At 46.4% G+C, this 23,406-nt stretch overlaps 1 protein-coding gene across 1 annotated transcript in view; it reads right to left on the reverse strand.

Moving 5' to 3' along the window:
• Nucleotides 1-23,107, reverse strand: part of LOC147612959 (uncharacterized) — a 36,238-nt gene extending 13,131 nt beyond the window's left edge. The window contains exon 1 of the mRNA XM_086782236.1: nucleotides 21,508-23,107. Within this exon, the coding sequence (XP_086638362.1) occupies nucleotides 21,508-22,629 (1,122 nt within the window). The 5' untranslated portion in view covers nucleotides 22,630-23,107. The remainder of the gene's footprint in view (nucleotides 1-21,507) is intronic.
• Between the last annotated feature and the right edge of the window lie 299 nt (nucleotides 23,108-23,406).

Here is a 23,406-nt window from a genome sequence, read left to right on the forward strand (position 1 = left end):
ATTTGATTCCTCTTCACCCATGCAGTTTTCTGAGGACATTTCTGCCCGATATCGGTGAATTTTCTTTGCTCCCATCAGGCACTTCATCACCCCCTGTGCCTCCGGTGACTTCGGTAGCGATTCAGCCCGCTGTTGCTACTATTTCAGCCCCTGTTTCTGCTGTTTCCAGCCCCATACAGAGTGTTGGACCGTCTTCCGGAACTTCTCAGCCGCGGATACTTCCTTTTCCACATTTGTGAGGAGGGCTGGTCCACCCCGTTGGGTCCAGCAATTACTTCAAGATTCTGGCCTTTCTGATAGTCAGTTGCATGACCAGGTCTCTACTTCTTCATCCGGTCTGAGGAGATCTTCTCAGGTTCCCACTCCCACAGTGAATTATGCTCTTATGAGTACTTTGCAGACAATTGATGAGCCCGAATCTCCAGAGGAGGCCCTTGCCCAACCACAGTGGCGACAGGCTATGGAAGCCGAGATGTCCTCTATTGAGAGGAATCATACATGGGATTTAGTACGACGGCCTTTACATCGACGAGTCATCGGTGTCAAATGGATCTTCAAAGTCAAGTTTCATGCAGATGGTACTTTGGATAAGTACAAGGCCCGTCTTGTTGCTCGTGGATATGCTCAAAATGCCGGCGAGGACTTTGATGAGACATTTGCTCCTACAGCCAGGTTTACTTCCATTCGTATTGTTTTGGCTCTGGCTGCTCGTTTCAGATGGCCTGTGTTCCAGATGGATGTTAAATCTACCTTTCTGAACGGTGATTTAGAGGAGGAAGTTTATGTGGAGCAGCCTCTTGGTTTTGTGATTCAAGGACATGAGGACCATGTTTACTTGTTGAAGAAAGCTCTTTATGGTCTCAAACAAGCACCTCGTGCTTGGTATCAAAAGATTGATGCTTTCTTGTTATCTCTTGGTTTTGAGAGGTCATATGCATATCCAAACCTCTATGTGCTTCTTTTTGATGGGGATATATGCATAATTGTGCTTTATGTTGATGACCTCATTCTTGCAGGCTCACAGATTGAGCCTAGAGCTCAGATACCATGTCAGAATGTGCAGCAGAGATGAAGACAAGATCTGAAAACACAAGAGCAAGTGCACTGCAGAAAAACACGGCAATAGAGAGGGAGAGAGAGAGAGGCGTGTAGCTCTGCTATATACACAAGAAAATCCCAAAATACCCAATACAATGTGTGTGGGGGCTAGCGGCCATTTATATGGCCCCTATGAGCCAATTGGCCAGCTCAAAAAGAAGCCAACAGCAACATGAAGCTCACGACATGCTCATATCTCCAGTCGGCCAAAAAAACTCAGTCGGCCAGCACACAGAGGGAGACGTGGAGCAGCAGGGGCAGTCGGCCTATGTCAGAACACTCAGACCAGCAGTCGGCCAGTGTCTGGATCAGCCAGGAGCCACAAGACAGCGCCTCCCACACCTGAGGAAAAATAGGGAAAAATATGGAGAGTGGGGAAAAATGAGAAAACACCTAAATCAGGCGGGCACACCCACAACAGAGGCCCTGGTGTAAATATACAGACAGGAGATGACTGCTAACAGCTGCATCCGTTGTGTGAAGAAGGCAGCAAACTGCATCAACAAAGGCGCATTTCTGTGTGACAATGGCAGACAAGAGTGAGCTCATTGCTTCACTAGTCGAAGCTCATTTAAAGCTCAAGTACAAGCATTTCAAGTCCAGGAAGCTGGGAGGTAATACTATTTCACCTAGCTTCATTTTACTTTCATTCTGCGCCTACAGTCAGTTAAAGCTCAAGCAGTTGTGAGCTGCCATGTTTGAGCTTCAAGGTGCACTTATCTCTGTGAATAACTCTCTGTGAGTACAACAAATCTCAGAGGTGAACCGAGGAGGTGAATCAGAGTTCCAGTGAGCTGGGCTCACTGTTAGAAGGTGGTTTTTTCAGTAGCATACTTTGTAATCTGCGCTTTGTATACTCTGTGAAGCTTCTATGTGAACCTCCTCTGCAGTGGTGAGCTTGAGCTCACAACAAACAAGCTCAAGATTGAGCAAATCCCAGTGCATGAAGGTTGCCTTACTTCAGCAAGTGAAGCGCCAACAAAGGGCACGTGAGGGAAACCTGATTCAGGGGAATTCCAGAGCTTTTTTTCCTTGATTTTTGTGGGGAGAAACCTATGCATTAACTTCTTCCTTGATTCACGGGAAGTGGTTGACTTTCGGACTTACTGGTTCTACCTTGTTGAAAACCTCTGTAGCCTTAACCTTTGTGAAAACTTTTTGAACGTTGCATGTTTCTTGTTGTAATGCCCTAAATGATAAAGGGCTCTTCAAACCCTTTGTGTGAGCAAGCAAACCGTTGTGTGAGACCTTTGTGAAGAAGAAAACATCCATGTACTCAATCATTTGTGAACATCAAATCAAGCTGCTGTTGTTGCTATTGAGGACGCTCCGTGTGTGAATACTTTGTGAGAGTAATAGCCAACATCTATGGCATGGTGTATCCAACTCATGTGTGAGATGCGTGAATACACTTTCTTGTTCATTAACTTGGTAGTCCTTATAGACTTTGTGGTGGAGCATGGTTTCTCCTTTGTGACTTCTTCATTGACATGGTGGACATGTGAGTCGACACATCTCCATAATACTTGATGATTATACTCTGTGGCATTCCTTTCTTGTTGATCCTTGGTGGTGGTACCAAAACCCTTGTGGTTTCTATATCGACTTTGTGATCCTTTACTTGGTGGACGTTATCTTCATTAGCATGAGTAGCTACATGTTATGTGATGATGTATCATCAGCCTAAGGCAATCGATCGATCGGAGAAGCTTACGATGCAACAGTTGAATCGGCCAATTGTAAAACCTGTAAACGATCAAAGAATCAGGCAATCGGACCCACGAAAAGGATCTGAGACAAAAACGATCCAAGAATCGGGCGATTCTGTTCACCACGTGTCGCCTGCAGAAGAAGCAGTGAAAAAGTGGGATCAGTTTGTTATGACAAAAGAATCCGACTGTAAGCGAAACGATCTGACTGTGAAAACCTGAAAACTGCAGTTGTGTTGATCCACATCGTCCATATCCAGATCGTTGTGTAAGCATCCAGATCATCGGTGACTGTCACGTGCACCCATGCACTGTGGTATACAGTGACAAACTGGCTCATCAACAGTGCAAGAACCATGTATAGAAGTAGTACCTTTTAGGTTTTATTTGTCGTATGATGTGAGCCCACGTAGGTCAGTATCCCAGCCTTAAACTGTCAAGTCAGTCCTCTTAACCCACTGTGGAGAATTCAGCAAGTGTTCATCATTCAAATGCATATAGATGTCAGCCATAGCAGCAAATGCATTATAGGCATTTAGTTGCATAGCATGGACACGGGGCCAGCCCCAAGGCAGCCCCAAGTTGGCTTGCCTTGCAAGGGGGGTGACCAACCCCTTAGCCTTGCATATAGGCTCAGCCAACCAGCCTTTGGGAGGCTGTGGAGCAGTCGGCCAGATCTTGGGCCCAGTCGGCCAAGACTGGCAGCCAACCGACCTGATAAAGGCAGCCGACTAGCATAAAATGCTAGTCGTGAGACAGTTGCTGCAGCTCACAGTCAAGTAACAATTGCTATAGCCGACTGACATTTAATGTCAGTCGTGGGCACTTTCAGCCAGCCGACAGGCTTATGGGCAGCCGACTGGGCACCCTGAAGCGTATAAAAAGGCAAGCTCAAATCAGTCCCAAAATCATCAGTCATAAATCAGAGATTATCATCAGAATTCAAGCATGTATGCTTAGGCTCTTGCCTGTGCATACTTACAGCCCTACTTGTGCTCTCAGCCCAAGGCAAAGAAGCTCAGCCTCTTCAGGAGTATTCAGCACACCTTCCCTCAGTCTTGGGCCGGTGTATTTCTCTCGAAGATAGCTTCATAGTCGCCTAAAGCTTATGCATAGTTCTGCCCAGCATTTGGTTGCTTTGTCCTTGCATTTGGTGGTCAGTCAATCAGCTTGTCCGCTCAATCTTGTGGACACAGTTCAGCTTATATACAGTTCTCCAAAAGAAGAAATAAAGCAAATACTCCTGCTTGGGGGGGGGGGGGGGGTTCAGTGGGTAATTCGGGACCCCATCTGGTGTCATCTCTACTACATCTATTCCAGATTCATGTATGTTGTTTTAAAGGATTGCTAAAGACTCACTAAACTCAGGTTTAAAGAAAGGCTTCGTTGTTTCACACGGTCCTAGCTTGGCGCATGCTACATTAGTATCAGAGCTTGGGACGTGATTCAACCAGGCAACCTAGGGTGAGGGCATCTTGTGGATGGTAAAGCTGAGATCGACAAAAACCACTCGCCCATCCAACAATGGCATCAAGCTCTGAAGACATCACTAAAGAAGAAGAAGCATTCGAAGAATGCTTCCGCAAAAAGAAGATGAAGACAAGCAAAAGCTAAAGGAGCAGATACGGCAACTCCAGATTCATCTCGAAAGAGTGCAGGTGGAAAAAAAACTGGCACAAATACAGGCAACCTTGGCCTAGCAGAAGACACCTAAAGAACAAAGTTCCTCAATGGAACAATGGTGTCGATGGATGACTGAAAAGGAAGAGCGAAACCGTGAAGCAAGACTGGCCGAACAACTGGCAGAGAAAGCCAAACGCAAGGCCAAAGAGGAGCGATTGCGGACGAAGCTTGAAGCGAAGGCAAACCACAAGTGACAGGCCCGAGCAAGGTTGTTAGAGACGTCAAAGGCGTTTGGTACAAGGCGGGTATGGTACGCGCCTCAAAAGACTCGTACTTTTTAGAGACGTTAGAGGCGTGTTAGGGCGTTTGTTATATATATATATATATATATATATATAGTGATAGATAGATATAATATATATAGTGAAAGTTGAGAGAGAGAGAGAGAGAGAGACTAGAGTGTGTATGTATGAGCCTTGAGGGAGGGAGAGAGAGGGTGTGTATGAGAGGGAGAGAGTGTGTGTGTGTGAAAGAAAAAACGTCTGTATTAAACGTCTGCAAAAGGCCAAAATAGTCCATCATCATCATCAAGATTCAAGGGTACAAAGTAAAATGAAATGAACTGAAATGAACCGGTAGAGTATAGAGAGAGCTCCAAAAGTGGGTATAAAAAACATCATCATCCTAGTGTGTTTGAAGTTTGAACTTTGAACTTTGGGTCTTGAGAAAGGCTTAAGGGAGGGAGGGAGAGAGAGAGTGTGTGCACTGTGTGAGAGGGGTTGCCTTGGGCCCTTAAAGCACCCGTCTAAAGACTCAAACCAACAAAAAAAAAAAAAATGGTGAACGCCTCGATCAGGCAAACGTACGCCTCGAACGCCTCGAACCATCAGAGGCGCACCTCGTAACAACTATGGGCCCGAGAAGACTTGAGGGACGAGTTCCAACAGACACTCCGGACTCTAGTAACTTCTTTCCACCCTTCTCAATCCTCCACAACCCCAACCATAGCCTCGACAACAATTATCCATGCCTCACCGAACTTCAAGTACGACAGCAAGTGCGACCATTCGGTTGTGACTCAGTTTATTCACCAGTTTGTTGCCCACTTTCCTCTTTCAAAAATCACAGAAACCCAAGACAAAGTCCATCTGGCGGCTCCACACCTCACAAGTGATGCAGTTACTTGGTGGCAACATTGGTCCCGTTTGCGCACAGATTCCTACACACGCTTACTGGACTATGATTGGGACACTTTTGTGTCAGATTTGAAGACCAAGTTTCTACCTCCACAATACATGACAAATCTTGAAGATGAGTTCTACAAACTCACCCAAAATGGTTCCCCTGTGCTCACCTACTCCAACAAGGTGATCACATCAGCTCAACAGTGGGGAAATCCGAGGAGGAGAAGCTTAAGCAATTCATTCGGGGATTGGATCCAAACATTCGATTCCTTGTTTGAAATTTTGAACCTCAGACATATGACAGGGCTTTGACTCTTGCACAGAATCATGAGATGATGCTCAATGGAGGCAAGCCCAAGACTGCTCCAGTCACCCCCAATCCTCACCACAGCAGATGTAGTCCAACCAGCAGAACTAAGCGTCTAACCAGCAGGCAGGTAAGGGGGCTCCCAACAACAACAAGTATCAAAAGAAGAAGGGCTAGAATAGCTCTGGGAAGGAGCGACAAGATAGACCTAAGAAGACCCCTGAAGAAAAGATCAAGGAGGGCCTTACGGGAGGATTCCTGCAGTCAGATGAGAAGGACCAGTACTGCAAAGAGAACCGTTGTTTTTTCTACCACCACACACGACATGCCAAGAAGGATTGTACCAAATGGGAAGTGAAAGAGAGCAAACAACCAACCTCTACAGTGGCTACCGCCACAACTGTACCACCCCCGCCCTCAACCACCAATGCTGTTTGACTTTTGCCGCTTTGAATGTGGTGCCCGCAGTGGTATTCGATGATAAGCAGGAGATTGGAGCTGAGGAGTGTCAAAAAGGTCTTATCAAAGCTTATGGCACAACAAAGGGACAACAGTTTGTTGTCCTCTTCGACATGGGCAGTTCAGAAGATGCCATGTCTCGGCAATTGGCGACCAAGATGAAATGTACCCTTGTGCCGTATCATTTGGATGTGACCTACATACTTCACAGTTCAGAAGGCCCAATTTCAGAGGGACTTCACTGTCTCACCCCTTCTCGGGTGCGACATGATCCTTGGAATTCAGTGGTTCCCCCAGTATGCGCCCATTCCTGATTGGAGGCAGGACACCTTCACAATCGTAGAAGGTTTGACTGAGCCTACTATCATTCGCAAGGATCCGAGCATTCAAGGTATTCCCCTTATTTCCCACCTTCAAGCTAGTAGAGCTATCAGAAAGGGAGCTGAGTGTGCAATGATCTACGTCCCCCCACGGCAGATAGCGACTTCATTAGTGTCACGTGCACACCCAGAAGGTGAACAAGTGAAATGGCATATCTTAGCATCCAAAAGCATTAAGCAGGACATTTAAGCATTAATTCAAGTGTTATTTATGCATTCACAGCATGTATGGGACTGTTTTAGCAACATTCTCAGCACATAACTCATATCAGAGCATTTATTAGCATCTGGTTGGGGCCTGTTGTGACCAGCCGACAAAGTATTGAGCATTTATGCAGTCGTGAGGTCTCAGACAACCTGGCCGACAGCAGCTTAACTGCCCAACCAGCATCAGAAAACCATATATAATCGCATCACTTCAACAAGAAAGGATGAGTCATCATCATCATCATTCAGCATATCTCTCTCTTCCCGAGAAGGATACTCATTGAAACCATTCATTAATATAGCTGCATTGCATTGCATTGACACCATTGTCTATCTCTTAAGTATCATTAAGTGAAGTTTAGTATTAGCCTAAGGTTGTTTTACTACGATCAATCCCTCGCATGTCACATTGGTATTAGAGCGTTAAGAGGGTAACTAGCCTTAGTTCATGTTCATTCCAAAGGTCATTCAGTAAGACAACATGTTAGTGACTTCTGCTCAATTAAATCCAGTCCTCAAGATCTTGCAAGCCATCCTTAGGGTTTTCCCCTTAGGCATGCATCAGTAACCCATCCATCTGCATTCTTGCACAATATATAGGGTTGCACAAGACTTCCATCAGCATAGTAGTCATCCTAGCAGTCAATCTAGCATTTTGCATCTGCAAGGCATACAGGTTTTACCCATGAGTTCTCTGGGGAAGAATGACATCCATCATCAAAGGAGTAAATGGAGTTTTGGGCTACAACTGGCACCAGGGGGTTCTCTTCCACAAAAGAAGACGGAAGTTTGCTCCAACATCACCTCAGGAGGTTCAGAGATTCAGGAACGACGAAGATGGTGTGAGGAAGGATTCCACAGACAGGTCAGTGGTGACTCAGGTTTTCTGAGCATATCTATCAACATTTGCCATGTAGTTCCCGTAGTAAAGAAGTCTTTGGCTCAAAGGATTCAACTCCTGCAGTCGCATCATGGAGGAGTGCTGGTCGTTTCTCCCTGAGAACACATAGTTGACCCTTGTAAAAGCGCCAGCCGTCCTAAATGGTGTAATGACCCGGTTCGGAATAAAGGGCCATCCTGTAAGGAGTTTCAAATTCTGGACAATCTATATATTGTGTCTTCATACTGTCTAAATCTTTTCCTTGTATCTCCAACATAGTGGACTCATGTACCGTCTGAATACTGCCTTTGCGACTCAGAGCGTCCGCAACGGGGTTGTTCTTACCCAGTACATACTCAATCATTCCCCCAAATTGTTGGAACAACCGGCTCCACCGGTGCTATCGATCGCTCCACTGGGCGCTTTGCATAGTTTGTAACCACTTCAAGGCCTGGTGGTCTGTCTTCATAATAAATTTCCTTCCATAAAGAAAAGGCTTCCATTGCTTCAAGGTTGTGATAACCCCTAACAACTCTTTGTCATATACAAAATAATTTTTTTCTACATCAGTCAACTTTCTGCTGTAATACGCCATTGGTCTACCTTCTTGTTGCAAAAGTGATCCTATGGCGAGATTACTGGCATTCCGTGATTACCTCAAAAGGGTCATCCCATGATGGGAGTTTAAGAACTGGTGCTTCGGAAGCTGCCTTTTGCAAAGCAAAGAAAGCCTCTAAAGCCTTTCATATGACTGAAACTTTCTGTCTTCTAGTCTTCACTCCCTTGAGCAAATCTGTGAATGGTACTGCAAGGTTAGAAAACCGATCCATATGCGAGCTATATGCTTTTGGCACAAGCCCACAAAGGAATGTATCTCTTGGGCTGTCTTTGGAACGTCCCAATTGAGGATTGCCTTTATCTTTTCGAGATCAAGGCGAATGCCATTGGAACCGATCACATAGCCCAGGTATTGGACTTCTTGAACTTTAGATATGCTCTTCTTAGCATTAATATAGAGTTTGTTGTCTCGCAAAAGCTGCAAGACCTGTTGCACATCTTTCATGTGCTGCTCTGCAGTGGCAAAAAAAATAAGAATGTCATCCAAAAAAATGAAAAGACATACTGATGAGTACGGCGAAGACTCGTGACATCATCTTGTTGAATGTCGTTGGTGCATTGATCAAACCAAAAGGCATGACCACGAACTCATAATGCCCTCGTTCTATTCGGAAGGCAGTCTTTGGGATACCAGCCTCGAAAATCTTGACTTGATGATAGCCACTTTTGAGGTCGATCTTTGTGAAGTACTGAGCACCGTTGAGCCTTTCAAGGATGTACTCTATCCTTGGCATGGGGAACTTATTCTTGATTGTCAACTTGTTCAAGGCTCAGTAATCTGCAAAGAGAAGTGCGTTCTTATCTTTCTTTTGCACAAACAGAATTGGTACAGCAAATGGAGAGGAAGAAGGCCTGATGAAAGTAGACCTCAGCAACTGTGCTGGTTGCGTCTCCAACTCAGCTTCCAACACCTTGGAAAGACGATACAAAAACTTACTGGGTGGCTCAGCTCTAGGTACAAATTCGATACGATGGTCTTCAAGATGAGAGGGTGGGGGTCTTGGTAGAAGATCATCCCTCAACATGATGTCCGAAAATTGCTGGACGAGGCCAGTCATTTGGGGTTCTAATTTTGACATGCGAGGAATTGATCATAGAAAACAACCTCAGGCTAATACTAAACTTCACTTAATGATACTTAAGAGATAGACAATGGTGTCAATGCAATGCAATGCAGCTATATTAATGAATGGTTACAATGAATATCCTTCTCGGGAAGAGAGAGATATGTTGATTGACGATGATGATGACTGATCCTTTCTCCAATGCTGAGGTCCACCCTTAGATGCCGGCTTTCCTCTATGTAGGAGGTAGGAAGATGACTAATGCTGGATGCTGAATATGCTACTGATGCTTCTGATGCTGACTGCTGAACTGTTTCCCTTTGTCTCCTAGGAAGGAAAAGCTAAGAAGAACCAAATGATCTATGCTGAAGTGATGTGATTCTATATATATGGTGTTCTGATGCTGGTCGGGCAAATAAGCTGCTGTTGGCCAGGTTGTCTGAGACCTCACGACTGCATAAATGCTCAATACTTTGTTGGCTGGTCACAACAGGCCCCGACTTGATGTTAAATGCTAATAAATGCTTTGATGAGTTATGTGCTGAGAATGGTGCTGAAACAGTCCCATACATGCTGTGGATGCCTAGACACTTGGATTAATGCTTAAATGTCCTGCTTAATGCTTATGGATGCTAGGATATGCCATGTCACTTGTACACCTTCTGGGTGTGCACGTGACATTCCCCTCTACTAAATTGTTGCTGGGTGGTACACCTGGCAACCTTTCGACTCCTCTGCTGATCCTCCTCCACTGAAGCCACTGCCCCCTTTTGACTTCTTCTGCTAGGACTAATCCTTTTCCCATCATAAAGAAGATAAGCGACGTTGCCATGCAACTCAAATTGCCAACAAACAATGCACAACGTCTCCCACGTCTCTTGGTTAAAGCCTTATATTGGACCTTCATTGCAGAATGTTCAAGAAGAGCAGCAGCCAGAAATGATTGATGAAGCAGAGGTGATAGAGCCTATGCAAATCCTTCTACATCACTGGAAGCATGGTTTTGGACAATGTCTTCACCAATTTTCTGCAAAGTTCAAAGATCGAGGGACCCATGAAGCCGTTTGGCTAGATGAAGAATTCTTCCTCCAGTATCCACAGTTATTGGCGGACTACCTCGAAGCTATGAATCTGTCGCCAAGCTAAGCAGGAGGGAATGTCACGTGCACCCATGCACTGTGGTACACGGTGACAAATTGGCTCATCAACATTGAAAGAATCATGTACAGAAGTAGTACCTTTTAGGTTTTATTTGTTGTATGCTGTGACCCCTTTGTGAGCCCAGTCCAGGACATGTAAGGCACGAGCTATGTAGGTCAATCTCCCATAGCGTGCGCCGTGTAGATGGGGCGTGTAGATGGGGCCAGCCCCAAGGCAGCCCCCAAGTTGGGCTTGCCTTGCAAGGGGGGTAGCCAACCCCTTAGCCTTGCATATAGGCTCAGCCGACCAGCCTTTGGGAGGCTGTGGAGCAGTCAGCCAGATCTTGGGCCCAACCGGCCAGGACTGGCAACCACCTGACCTGGTAAAGGCATCGTGAGACAGTTGCTGCAGCCGACTGGCATTAAATGCTAGTCGTGAGATAGTTGCTACAGCCGACTGACATTTAATGTCAGTCGTGGACACTTTCAGCCAGCTGACAGGCTTATGGGCAGCCGACTGGGTACCCTGAAGCATATAAAAAGGCAGGCTCAGATCAGTCCCAAAATCATCAGTCATAAATCAGAGATTATCATCAGAATTCAACCATGTATGCTTAGGCTCTTGCTTATGCATACTTACAACCCTACTTGTGCTCTCAGCCCAAGGCAAAGAAGCTCAGTCTCTTCAGGAGTATTCAGCACACCTTCCCCCAATCTCGGGCCAGTGTATTTCTCTCGAAGATAGTTTCAAAGTCGCCTAAAGCTTATGCACAGTTCTGCCCAGCATTTAGTTGCTTTGTCCTTGCGTATGGCGGTCAATCAGTCCGTCAGTTTGTCCGCTCAGTCTTGTGGACACAGTTCAGCTTATATACAGTTCTCCAAACGAAGAAATAAAGCAAATACTCCTGCTTGCAGAGGAAAGGGAAGGGGGGGGGGGGGAGGGGCTTTCAATGGGTAATTCGGAACCCTATCTGGTGTCGTCTCTACTACATCTATTTCAGATTCATGTATGCTGTTTTAAAGAATTGCTAAAGACTCACTAAACTCACGTTTAAAGAAAGGCTTCGTTGTTTTACACGGTCCTAGCTCGGCACATGCTACAGTGAGAGCCTTAAAATAATTAAGTTGTGGCAGTCTGTGGTAAATGGCCTCAATGCCACATGCTTGAGCATAAGTTATGGGGGTTTACAAAGCATTTTCATTTTTAAGATAGCATGAGTGGTTATTCTCAAGCCCTATGTGATTGTGTCCTTGACATGGCATGAGTGGCAACACATCATTTAAGGTTCTATGTGGATTCTTCATCAGCTTTGATGTACTACATGCAGCAACACTCTTGGGAAGAGTACTGACTTCAACTGCAGCAAGATCTTTTTCTTGGTGGCCTTTGTGATACTATATTTGGTAATGGTTGTATCTTATGTGTTGTACTCCCTGCCTGTCACATCCCTACTATATGTAAAGGAAGAGTTATGGTGTTGTCTATACTATACAACATTTTTGTAATGTAATCATTTATAGCTAGTAGGCATTTTGTACTTTGTGAGCCCTTGATCAAGCACACCTTGTTGGTATGGAAGAAGCTCAGGGCTGAAATTAGCACTTCTAATTTAGGCGCCCAGGAAAGAGCAGGGAAAGTCTGATTTCTAGCATGAAAACCCTAGAGCAGGGCTGTTCAACCACATTAATGGCCATATCTGAGCAAAAGGATTTCATCGGGGACTGTTCCTAAGCAGGTCACCTACATACAAGGCTGCTTCTAAGGCCGAATTCACCTAGGGCTGTTTCAACTATTGAAGCAAGGCGGAAGCTTGTGAACATACTTGAGTTTCTGGAGAAACTTGAAGGCGGCATGCCCTCGTGGACATGTAGATAGAGTCCTTTTGGCCTCGTGATCGGTGGTCCCAAGAAATTCTTGAATGATTGGTTCCATCTTCGGCCCCTAGTGTGGTGTACCGTGCAGAATGTTTGTGGTTGTGTGCTTTTGTTACCAATTGGCCGACCATTTGGTCCATCTCCAGTTTTGTGTCTCGTTCACTTGAGGCCAGGCCGGTGTCTCATGTGAAGAGGCCAGTATTTTTGCTTGACATGGACGGGAGCCAGATTGGTGCCACCCGTGTGTTAGCAAGATGGTGTCGTATGGACGGGAGCCAGACTGGTGCCACCCGTGTATGACCTGGACTGTGTTCTATCCATGGGATTGTCACGCCATGGAAGAGCCAGTATTTGTGCCGTGTCTTGCCTATGGGACTATCACTCCATAGGGAGGCTCGTGCCTGGAACTGTGTCTTGCCTATGGGACTGTCACTCCATAGGGAGGCTCGTGCCTGGAACTGTGTCTTACCTATGGGACTGTCACTCCATAGGAAGACCAAGATTTATGTTTTACGTCATGCCATTTTTGTGCCTGACAGATATTTTGTACTTCTTCCATGAACGGGAGATATGTCCATGATATTGTTTGCACATGCATTCATGTTTGCATGCTTGGAACTGTTTTCGCATGACTTGTATTTTGCCTACTTGACGTGTCACTTACTGAGCGGGGACGCCTGCCAGTGAGTCGTCAAGTTTGATCTGTCTTCTGACAAGTTTTGTTGCATGTGAACAGGTGGTAAGTGTATTGCACATGTTGGTTTAAGACTTTATTTTCTAACCTTTTGTTTTATAAGGTTGTATGTTCACATTCACTTAAAAGTGGGCACCCACATAGGGGCCAAGGTGGGAAGCCACACTTAACTTTTGTGTGTGTGGGGGTGGGTGCATGGTCACCTACCCACACCACCATGAAGCTGGCCGCCCCCATGCAAACGTGGGGAGCCGGCCCCAGCTGTGATCGTGGAATTATCCCTCCAACACTTACAAAGGACGACGGTGCGCCTCCTCTCTCTACACAAAAAAAAACAGACTACGCATCACCACTTGCAGGCGGTTGGGTTTCTTTTCTTCAGGTTGTGCTTTTGCACCTCACAAGCTGCGCTTTTGCTCCTCTCAGGCTGCGCATGCCACCACCAGCAGGCTGCGTTTCTGCATACAGGCAGCGGCTGAGCCCTAGCTGACGGCTGCAGCCAGGCAGTGTCCATCAGCAGCAGCAGGTGGCCTATCTTCTTAGGCTGCGCTCCATCCTCCATACAGGCTGTGCAGGCAAGCGGCTGCACCATAGGCTGACGGCTGCCTACAGAGTAGGCGGCTGTGTGCTTCATCCCTATCAAGGCTGCGCTGCCCCTTGCAGGCGGATGTGTGCCCACTTCCAGCAAACGACTGCACCTTGTCCACCCTCATAACAAGGCTACGCTGCCTTCTCTCTGCAGCAGGCGACTGTGTGACCAACTTCAGCGGGCTGCTCCTCTTCTCCTGCAGGCGCCTACTCCTCCTCCCATACAGGCGATCCCTTCTCCATACAGGTGGCTGTGCCTTCTACAAGGTGGCTGCACTTGTTGTAGTCAGGCGGCATCTCCCTTCTTCAGGTGGCTACACCTTCTCCGCAGGCAGCTACCCCTTATCCTCCTCGACAAGCCGCTGTGTCTCGGTGTCCCTCTCAAGTAGCTGCACAGATACCTCGGGTATTGGTCTTCCATCTGCAAGCTACAAGTAAGTGAATTCAGATTTAAGTAAAGAACTTTGTTGTAAATCTGATAAAGGATCTTCTCTACGGCTAACACCCGTTCGGTGCCGGGTAGTCCAAGCTTTTGGAGAACCACGGTCCAAAGGTGCCGAGATCGGGAGAGCCAGGCGTTAGTACGGGAGCGCCTGTTTGTGCGTGGTCCTGGAACACCAGTGGGGCGCTCTCCGCGGAGTCCAGTGAAGGCACAAGACTGTAGAGACTGGACCACTCAAGTGGTCGCTCTACTTCGAACGTCGACTTCAAGCCTCTTGTTTGGTACTGTATTCATTTGTACATGGACATCATCTGGTTCTTTGAACCCATGGAGCATTGTATTTGTTAAATACTCCCAATAATATATCATATATTGAGAGGGGGGTCGGCCCGTTCCGGCCCCAGTGCTGGTGTCCATCTATTTCATTTCATTTCATTTCAAATTTCAGTTGTTATTAAGTTGTCCATTTCAAATTGTGATTTTAAGTTGTGCTTTTACGCAAGTGGGTGTCCAACGGAGTCTATTCCCACTTGACGGGATCGGCTTCATTGGTATCAGAGCACGGTTGTTTCCCTCTTCTTAGTGGGGAAACGAACCTGTGTATTGGACACCCCGCTTCTAGCACACTTAACACAATGGACAGCTAAGGCAACCCTTTGGAAGTGCCTAATTCAAGGGGCCTATCAAGTGCCTCGCGTGATTCTGATGCTTTATAGGGAAGGCACAAGCCCCTTAAGAGGGTGAATGATAGTGATTCAAGGGGACAACTGTCTCAAGGAAAGACAGTCATGCAAAAAGAAGAGCCTGATGCAATGGTAAATGTGACTTTTGAGTCCATGGCACAGGAAGTGGGCAAGAAGCCAAGGGAGTTGGCACTTTCCTACCTCCTCCGCAAAGGTGACATCAAAGAGGGGGAAGATGGAGAGCTGAAATTCAGAAATCCACCTTGCTTGAAGCATGGAGATCACGCATCTCAAAGGTTGAGGTCATTTATGCAAAGGGAAGAGGTGACAGTCACCTCTTGTCATGCATCTTCTCCACAAGGCACAAAGCGTGACAGGTATATGTATGCTAGTGCTCATGGAGGGCATGATGGTCACATGCATTCACGACATGTATCCCATGGTAGGGGTGACAGGTCTGCCACTAAAAGAGCTTTGCCTACTAAGTTGTCTCATGGAGAGACATTGCCTTATGCAGGAAAGTCACATACATCTGATTCTCAGGTTCGTGGAGCGTGCTTCATGAAACTTCCATGATGGCCCATGGAGCCCATGCAGATAGGGCTGCCCCGTTGGATAAGGGGAAAAGAAAAAAAGAGGACCATGAGCCTCATGCCAGAAAGTTCAGAAAGAACAGGTTTGGCTTGACTCCTGAGCAAAGGGAGCAATATGCGAAAGACGGGAAATGTTTTGCATGTGGAAGCAAAGAGCATATGTTTCGGCAATGCGCCAAACGTAAGCAAGATGCAAGAGGACAAGCAGTCTAAGCTTGATATGCATGCAGTTCCCGATATGCAGGGTAGTGTTGATCATGCTGGCAAAGAGGGATATTCCATCCCTATTGTATCTCACATCCGTATTAATAAAGCAATAAAGAAGAATTTGGTAGCAGATGCATTGTTTAGGAGGCCATATGTGGCTGCAGTTTCAGTGGCCTCTCATGGGGACTTATTTGCCATGCGAAATTTATATCATTTGGATGCTGATTTTTGCTATATATGGACTGATTTGATGGCTGGTCACACTCATGCCTCTTATGTGATCAAAGAGGGCTATCTCATGAACGAAAATTGCCTATGTGTGGTGAAGGACATTGAGGCTTATGTGCGTGCATGTGTCACCTGCCAAAAGATGAAATTTGATAAGCAGAAGCCTCCAGGTTTGCTACAACCATTGCCTATTCCCTCACAGCATGGGAAAGCATTGCTATCAGCCTATCACCTGCAAACGGATGGTCAAAGTGAGGCTGCAAATTCAGCCGTATTGGATTTGTTCCAGTGTTATGTCACCCAGAGCAGATTGTCTTTCACAAGGAGAGAAGGCTACTTGCAGGAAAGCTTTCCAGGAGATACCTTGTGAAGTTCAAAAATTATTTGCCTATTGATGCAAAGTGGGTAAATGAGGATTATTTTGTTGACTACCCACAGTTGTTGCAGGCATATCTTGAGGCTTTTCAGTTGAGGACAACCCTTTAGAAGCCCGGGGGGATGTCACCAATTGGCCGACCATTTAGTCCATCTCCAGTTTTGTGTCTCGTTCACTTGAGGCCAGGCCGGTGCCTCATGTGAAGAGGCCATTATTTTTGCTTGACATAGACGGGAGCCAGACTGGTGCCACCCGTGTATGACCTGGACTGTGTTCTATCCATGGGATTGTCACGCCATGGCAGAGCCAGTATTTGTGCCGTGTCTTGCCTATGGGACTGTCACTCCATAGGGAGGCTCGTGCCTGGAACTGTGTCTTACCTATGGGACTGTCACTCCATAGGAAGACCAGGATTTATGTTTTACGTCATGCCATTTTTGTGTCCGACAGATATTTTGTACTTGTTCCATGAACGGGAGATATGTCCATGATATTGTTTACACATGCATTTATGTTTGCATGCTTGGAACTGTTTTCGCATGACTTGTATTTTTGTGTTTGCCTGCTTGACGTGTCACTTACTGAGCGGGGACACCTGCCAGTGAGTCGTGAAGTTTGCTGTGTCTTCTGACAAGTTTTGTTGCATGTGAACAAGTGGTAAGTGTATTGCACATGTTGGTTTAATACTTTATTTTCTAACCTTTTGTTTTATAAGGTTATATGTTCACATTCACTTAAAAGTGGGCACCCACATAGGGGCCAAGGTGGGGTGGGTGCATGGTCACCTACCCACACCACCATGAAGCTGGCCGCCCCCATGCAAACGTGGGGAGCCGGCCAGCTGTGATCGTGGAACTATCCCTCCAACACTTACAAAGGACGATGGTGCGCCTCCTCTCCCTACACAAAAAAAAACAGACTGCGCATCACCACTTGCAGGCGGTTGGGTTTCTTCTCTTCAGGCTGCGCTTTTGCTCCTCACAGGCTGCGCTTTTGCTCCTCTCAGGCTGCGCATGCCACCACCAGCAGGCTGCGTTTCTGCACACAGGCGGCGGCTGAGCCCTAGCTGACGGCTGCAGCAAGGCAGTGTCCATCAGCAGCAGGTGGCCTATCTTCTTAGGCTACGCTCCATCCTCCATACAGGCTGTGCAGGCAGGCGGCTGCACCATAGGCTGACGGCTGCCCACTCTGTAGGCGGCTGTGTGCTTCATCCCTATCAAGGCTGCGCTGCCCCTTGTTGCAGGCGGATGTGTGCCCACTTCCAGCAAACGACTGCACCTGCTCCACCCTCATAACGAGGCTACGCTGCCTTCTCTCTGCAGCAGGCGACTGTGTGACCAACTTCAGCGGGCTGCTCCTCTTCTCCTGCAGGCGCCTACTCCTCCTCCCATACAGGCGATCCCTTCTCCATACAGGTGGCTGTGCCTTCTACAAGGTGGCTGCACTTGTAGTCAGCCGGTAGCTCCCTTCTTCAGGTGGCTACACCTTCTCCACAGGCAGCTCTCCTCGACAGGCCACTGTGTCTCGGTGTCCATCTCAAGTAGCTGCACAGATACCTCGGGTATTGGTCTTCCATCTGCAAGCTACAAGTAAGTGAATTCAGATTTAAGTAAAGAACTTTGTTGTAAATCTGATAAAGGATCTTCTCTACGGCTAACACCCGTTCGGTGCCGGGTAGTCCAAGCTTTTGGAGAACCACGGTCCAAAGGTGCCGAGATCGAGAGAGCCGGGCGTTAGTACGGGAGCGCCCGTTTGTGCGTGGTCCTGGAACACCAGTGGGGCGCTCTCCACGGAGTCCAGTGAAGGCACAGGACCGTAGAGACTGGACCACTCAAGTGGTCGCTCTACTTCGAACGTCGACTTCGAGCCTCTTGTTTGGTACTGTATTCATTTCTACATGGACATCATCTGGTTCTTTGAACCCATGGAGCATTGTATTTGTTAAATACTCCCAATAATATATCATATATTGAGGGGCGGGTCGGCCCATTCCGGCCCCAGTGCTGGTGTCCATCTATTTCATTTCATTTCATTTCAAATTTCAGTTGTTATTAAGTTGTCCATTTCAAATTGTGATTTTAAGTTGTGCTATTACCCGTGTGGGTGTCCAACGGAGTCTATTCCCACTTGACGGGATCGGTTTCAGCTTTAGGTTAGAATACCAAAAGAAGTCTGCGTCCAAGTATAAGAACACAGGTGCCCGCAGATTCAGCATCGGGTTGCACCTGACTTCTCCAAGTACAGCCAAGAGTGAAAACAAACAAACAAGTTCTTGTGGCCACCAATCACCAAATGAAAAGACACTCGCAAGTAGCTTCCCACCACATTGCTTGCATGTCCACGAGGTCTGTCTCAGAACGAGCTTGCTCGCTTCTGACCCCGGCTCGAAAAACAAAAAATCCACGAGGTCTGTCTCAGCCCATGAACACACCCACCAGGTGTATCCACGCCTAGCTAACTCCCTGAGCTTCCAATGCCTTCACATGAGTTCACCGGCTTCTGCCTGGCTTTTCAGCCCGTAAACACACCCACCAGGTGTATCCACACCTAGCTAACTCCCTGAGCTTCCAATGTCTTCGCAGGCTTCCGCCTTGCTTTTCAGCCCATGAACACACCCACCAGGTGTATCCACACCTAGGTGACTACTGCGGGTGAATCTCTAGCAACATTTGCTGCCCTTCACAGTTCTCCCTTACCACATCTACCTCTGTTCTTATCTCTATGTGGAGCTTTTGTGATGAGACCTTGAGGTGCCCCATTGAGATCCCAAGACCACGTGACGTGTATTCCCAAGTAACTTGTCATCTGAATAAAGCCATCCTCTTATCACTGTGAGGAAGTGACTAGTACATGGCCGTTCTAGATGTGATCGTCTCTGGTTGTTTATGTGCTATGGATATATGTCTGTGTTCAATTCATGTGAAAGTGGTTCATATACTTGCAGTGCTTGTCACAAACCCCTCACTTCTCGGGACATGTGGTGTACATGTCTGACCTGGATATGTGTATGGATCATATGGGTTCCAGGTGATCTAGCGACAGACATGCCTGATAGAGACAAAGGAGCATGCCACGCTTGGAGTACTACGAGATTCATAAGAGATTTCATTTCTTGTTTAAAGAGGCATTTGATCCTCTCCACCGCATCATCCAGTATGAGGATCAAAGATGTGTGGCCCGAAATAGAGAGACAGAGAGACAAACTCATGAGACATACTGGGAAATAAGAGGATCATAGTCAGACACTTCTCACATGTCAGGGCAGAGCCAGAGAGAATCATAAAGAAGGCAATATATGCACCACAAAGGTGCACGACTGGCGCAACCACGACCACAAGGTACTGTCATTGCAACATCTAGACAGCTAGCTCTCCCCCAGGTTAAAGAAATTCTGTTCAGAAGCAAGCATATCCACCAGCACAGAGGACCTCATTGGTTCTCCAAAGGACATTGTCAGATGACTATGTAACCCAATCAGTCTTGTATGGATGCTAGAATCCCTCAACTCAGTCTTTAATGGATTAAATAATTCTTCGTATTAGGGGAGACTCGTCATTCTACAGTTTCTTTCTCTATTTGCCATATTTGGAGATGCCTAAGTGTAGGAGCCTGGAGGGCCAACTTAATGACAGCTAAGGTTTTGGATGTCGATGATGGCTCTAACCGGCATAATTTTCAGATCCGAATGCATCGCAAGATTCAGATTTACTCGCCAAAGAATACAAGGCAAATACCTGAGAATTTGGGAGCTCCACAGATCAAGGAGAATTAACTTAGTGATCATGAAAGGGAGCAAAGAAAATGGAGGTGGTCCAATTGTGTCATTTTTCAGCTAATTTAAAACAAACATGAAAGGCAAGATTCCATGAATGTGCTTACCTGAGAATTTGGGAGCTCCACAGATCAAGGAGAATTAACTTAGTGATCATGAAAGGGAGCAAAGAAAATGGAGGTGGTCCAATTGTGTCATTTTTCAGCTAATTTAAAACAAACATGAAAGGCAAGATTCCATGAATGTGCTTTTTTTTTTAAACATTACTGAGGTACGGCATGTGTAGGTATTAGCATTCGTCATTTTACTCACCCATCTACCCTATGCATCTTCTACCACAACTACTTATCATGTATATTACTTTTGGTCTCAGCAAAAAAACAGATCTCTCTCTCTCTCTCTTATACTTATTACATTATAACACATAGGGACCATCCAGTCTACACGTGTAACATCTTTTTGGTCTCATAGTAGACGTTAATAAAATCTCAATCTCTCTCTCTCTCTCTCAGACACAGGAGTGCCCCTCCACACACAATGGATGTGGACAGCCTCTATACAGTCATTGATGTCGAGAATCCACTTTGATCACCTCACACTGTATAATTGTAGCATTGTACCACTAGCACTTACATGCTCTAGTTGGGTTTTTTATGTTTTTTCCATGATTCGGTCACTTCATGGACGCCGTAACACTTTTGATCTCATAGACGCTTTGGTCTTTTATAGACGTTATTAGAACTTTCTTTCTTTCTGTCTTGTTCTCTTTCTCTCACTCTCTCTTACACACAGATAACACGAAAAAATGTCAAAAACGCTCTCTCTCTCTCTCTCTCTCTCTCTCTCTCTCTCAACGAAGAAAGTGTGAAAAATAATTAAAGCACCGTTTAAAATGACATTTTCCCTAGGGCCGAATTGCCATTCTTCTGCTCTTTTTTCCCCTTTTTTTAAAGGGTGGGGGTTCTTCATTTATTTGTTGTCTTTTTTAAAACAAAGAAGATTGAGCTTACAAATTTACTGCTAAACAAGTTTAAATTTAAACAGTCTGTTAAGCCACACCGGTGCTTTGATAAGGGTACTGACTCGCGAGAGCAAGAAAACGAGGGCAGATCGTGCCTAAATTCACAAGGTTATGGTAGCTTACCTAGTAGATTGATGCGGCTCTCACAGATAAAAAGATAGGTTCAACAAGCCAGATAAAAAAGATAGGTTCAACAAGCCAGATTATTTGATTTTTCTAAAATTTCTGGGCAGTTTAATTTAGTGAAATGTCCGGTCGTTTTATTGCGGGAAAAGAAAGTGCAAGGCATTATACACTCGAATTTAAATTTAAACCAAAGAACGCTAATTGAATTTTTAAGGGAGCATTAACGATAATTACCTGGTCACCGAGGTGTATGAGCAGGTCGATCTGCTCTGGACCTTGGATGGTTTTGGAGAGGTGGAACCAGAGGTCTGAGGTTTGGGTGATGGTCTTCTTGGTGATGAAGATGCTGTTGCAGCTGATGGAGGCCATGCGGAAGCTCTCAAAAGGCTCCGTGGAGAAGGTCCTGAAGCTGCTGTTCTCCACAGCCTCATGGCATCCCCGCACCTTCACGCTGTAGCGCGACCCGGGCACCAGCCCCTTGAACTCGAACACGAAGGCTCGCTTTCCTTCGATTTCTTTGACTACCGTGATGTATTCACCATCCCCCCTCTCTGGCGTGGCCACCATGGCCGCTTCTGCAGGAAATGGCTTGGATGATCTGCGAGAGCTCCTGCGGCTCGAGCTCGACCCCCTCCATATCTGGAAGGATCCTGAACCTTTCCTGGCTATGGAGGCGGTAGAAGTAGGGACGACGCGCTTGTCTTTGGTTATGCAGAAAGACTCATCAGCGCCCATGCCCCCTGGCTCTGGCGCGGCAATGGCAGTGGCAGCGGCAGACGCAACTGTCGTTTCTGTAAGAAACGGCTTGTCAGATGATGCTCTGCGTAAACTCGAGCTTGACCTCCCCCATAGCTTCAAAGATCCTGAACCTTTTCTGGCTATTGCGCTTTGACCTATGGAGATGTGCTCATCAGAGCACCTGTCCCCTGACTCTGGCCCGGCGTCCACAACTGCTTTTTCTGAACGAAATGGCTTGTACAATGATGCTCTGAGCAAGCTGGAGCTCGACCCCCTCCATAGCTGGAAGGTTCCCGAAGCTCTTCTAGATATGGAACTCTCCTGATCCCCAGTGGTCTCTCTGTGCAGAGTCATCTCCACCCTGGCGTTCTTGCTAACCTCGAGCAAAATGCGTGCAGTGGTGGTTGTCACGAGGCCTATTACAGGCCCGACAAGCACGACGGGCTCATCATCTGCATATGGCTTCGGGGGAACAATGCTTGGAAACTTGGCAAGCCTCTCCCTTGCGCTCAAGATTTTCTGTTTGACGTGCACTTTGGCCACGTTCCATCTGGAAACTGGTATTGGCGGACAGCTTGAAGCTTTCTCGATGAAACACTGATGAGTCTCCTGCGCCATTTTTGCCAAAGCACTCTTGCTTCTTTACAGAAAACCTGATTGATAATCTGGCCTAGAGACGCTTAATTACATTGGTTCAAAAGATCCTATGCTAATCCTATGGTGAACGGTGATTAAGTATCCCAAGCATGTGATGTTTATCTTCTGCAATCGACTTGCAGGTTTGGGCTAATCGTCTTCATTTCAAAAGCATTACAGCAAACACCGTAAGGTTCTAACTTCTGGTATCAAATTGCTTTGCTTTGCTTTGCAGCCATTTGATTTCAAGAGAGAAAAACCTGAAGGGATCTCTGAAGTGCCGTGCACGGAACCTTAGAAAGGAGAGAGGATCTGAGCACTTCTGTAAGAAGCAGAGTGTCTGGAGATGATAATTTAAGTGATAATTACGACCGATTAAAGAGATAATTAGGTTTGATTAAGGAGATAAGTAGGATTATGAAGGCTCTGAGATTTTACACGTTTAGTCCAGATGATTTGCGTCTAATTTCTGCCAATGAACTCTTTTTGAAGGCCGCCTTTCAAATCGCTCCACATAGCTTGTAGGGTCAATGCATCCACGTGGCGCGCCACGTCTACATATCTTCATGCACGCATATACCTCTCATCTTACGCCACGTGCCTGTAGATTGCAGCTTTTGAAAGGGACCAAGGCCGATGAAATGGCCCACTGAATCTTTCCAACCATTCATGTGTGATCTCTCATATTCCACCGCCCACAACTTTCTACCCTGCGTCCTCCACCCTTGCCCACAACTTTCACAAACGTTAAGAGTACTT

The sequence above is a fragment of the Cibotium barometz genome, chromosome 44, assembly GCF_041138505.1.
Source record: "Cibotium barometz isolate CiBa-2024 chromosome 44, ASM4113850v1, whole genome shotgun sequence".
NCBI classification, from domain to species: Eukaryota; Viridiplantae; Streptophyta; class Polypodiopsida; order Cyatheales; family Cibotiaceae; genus Cibotium; species Cibotium barometz.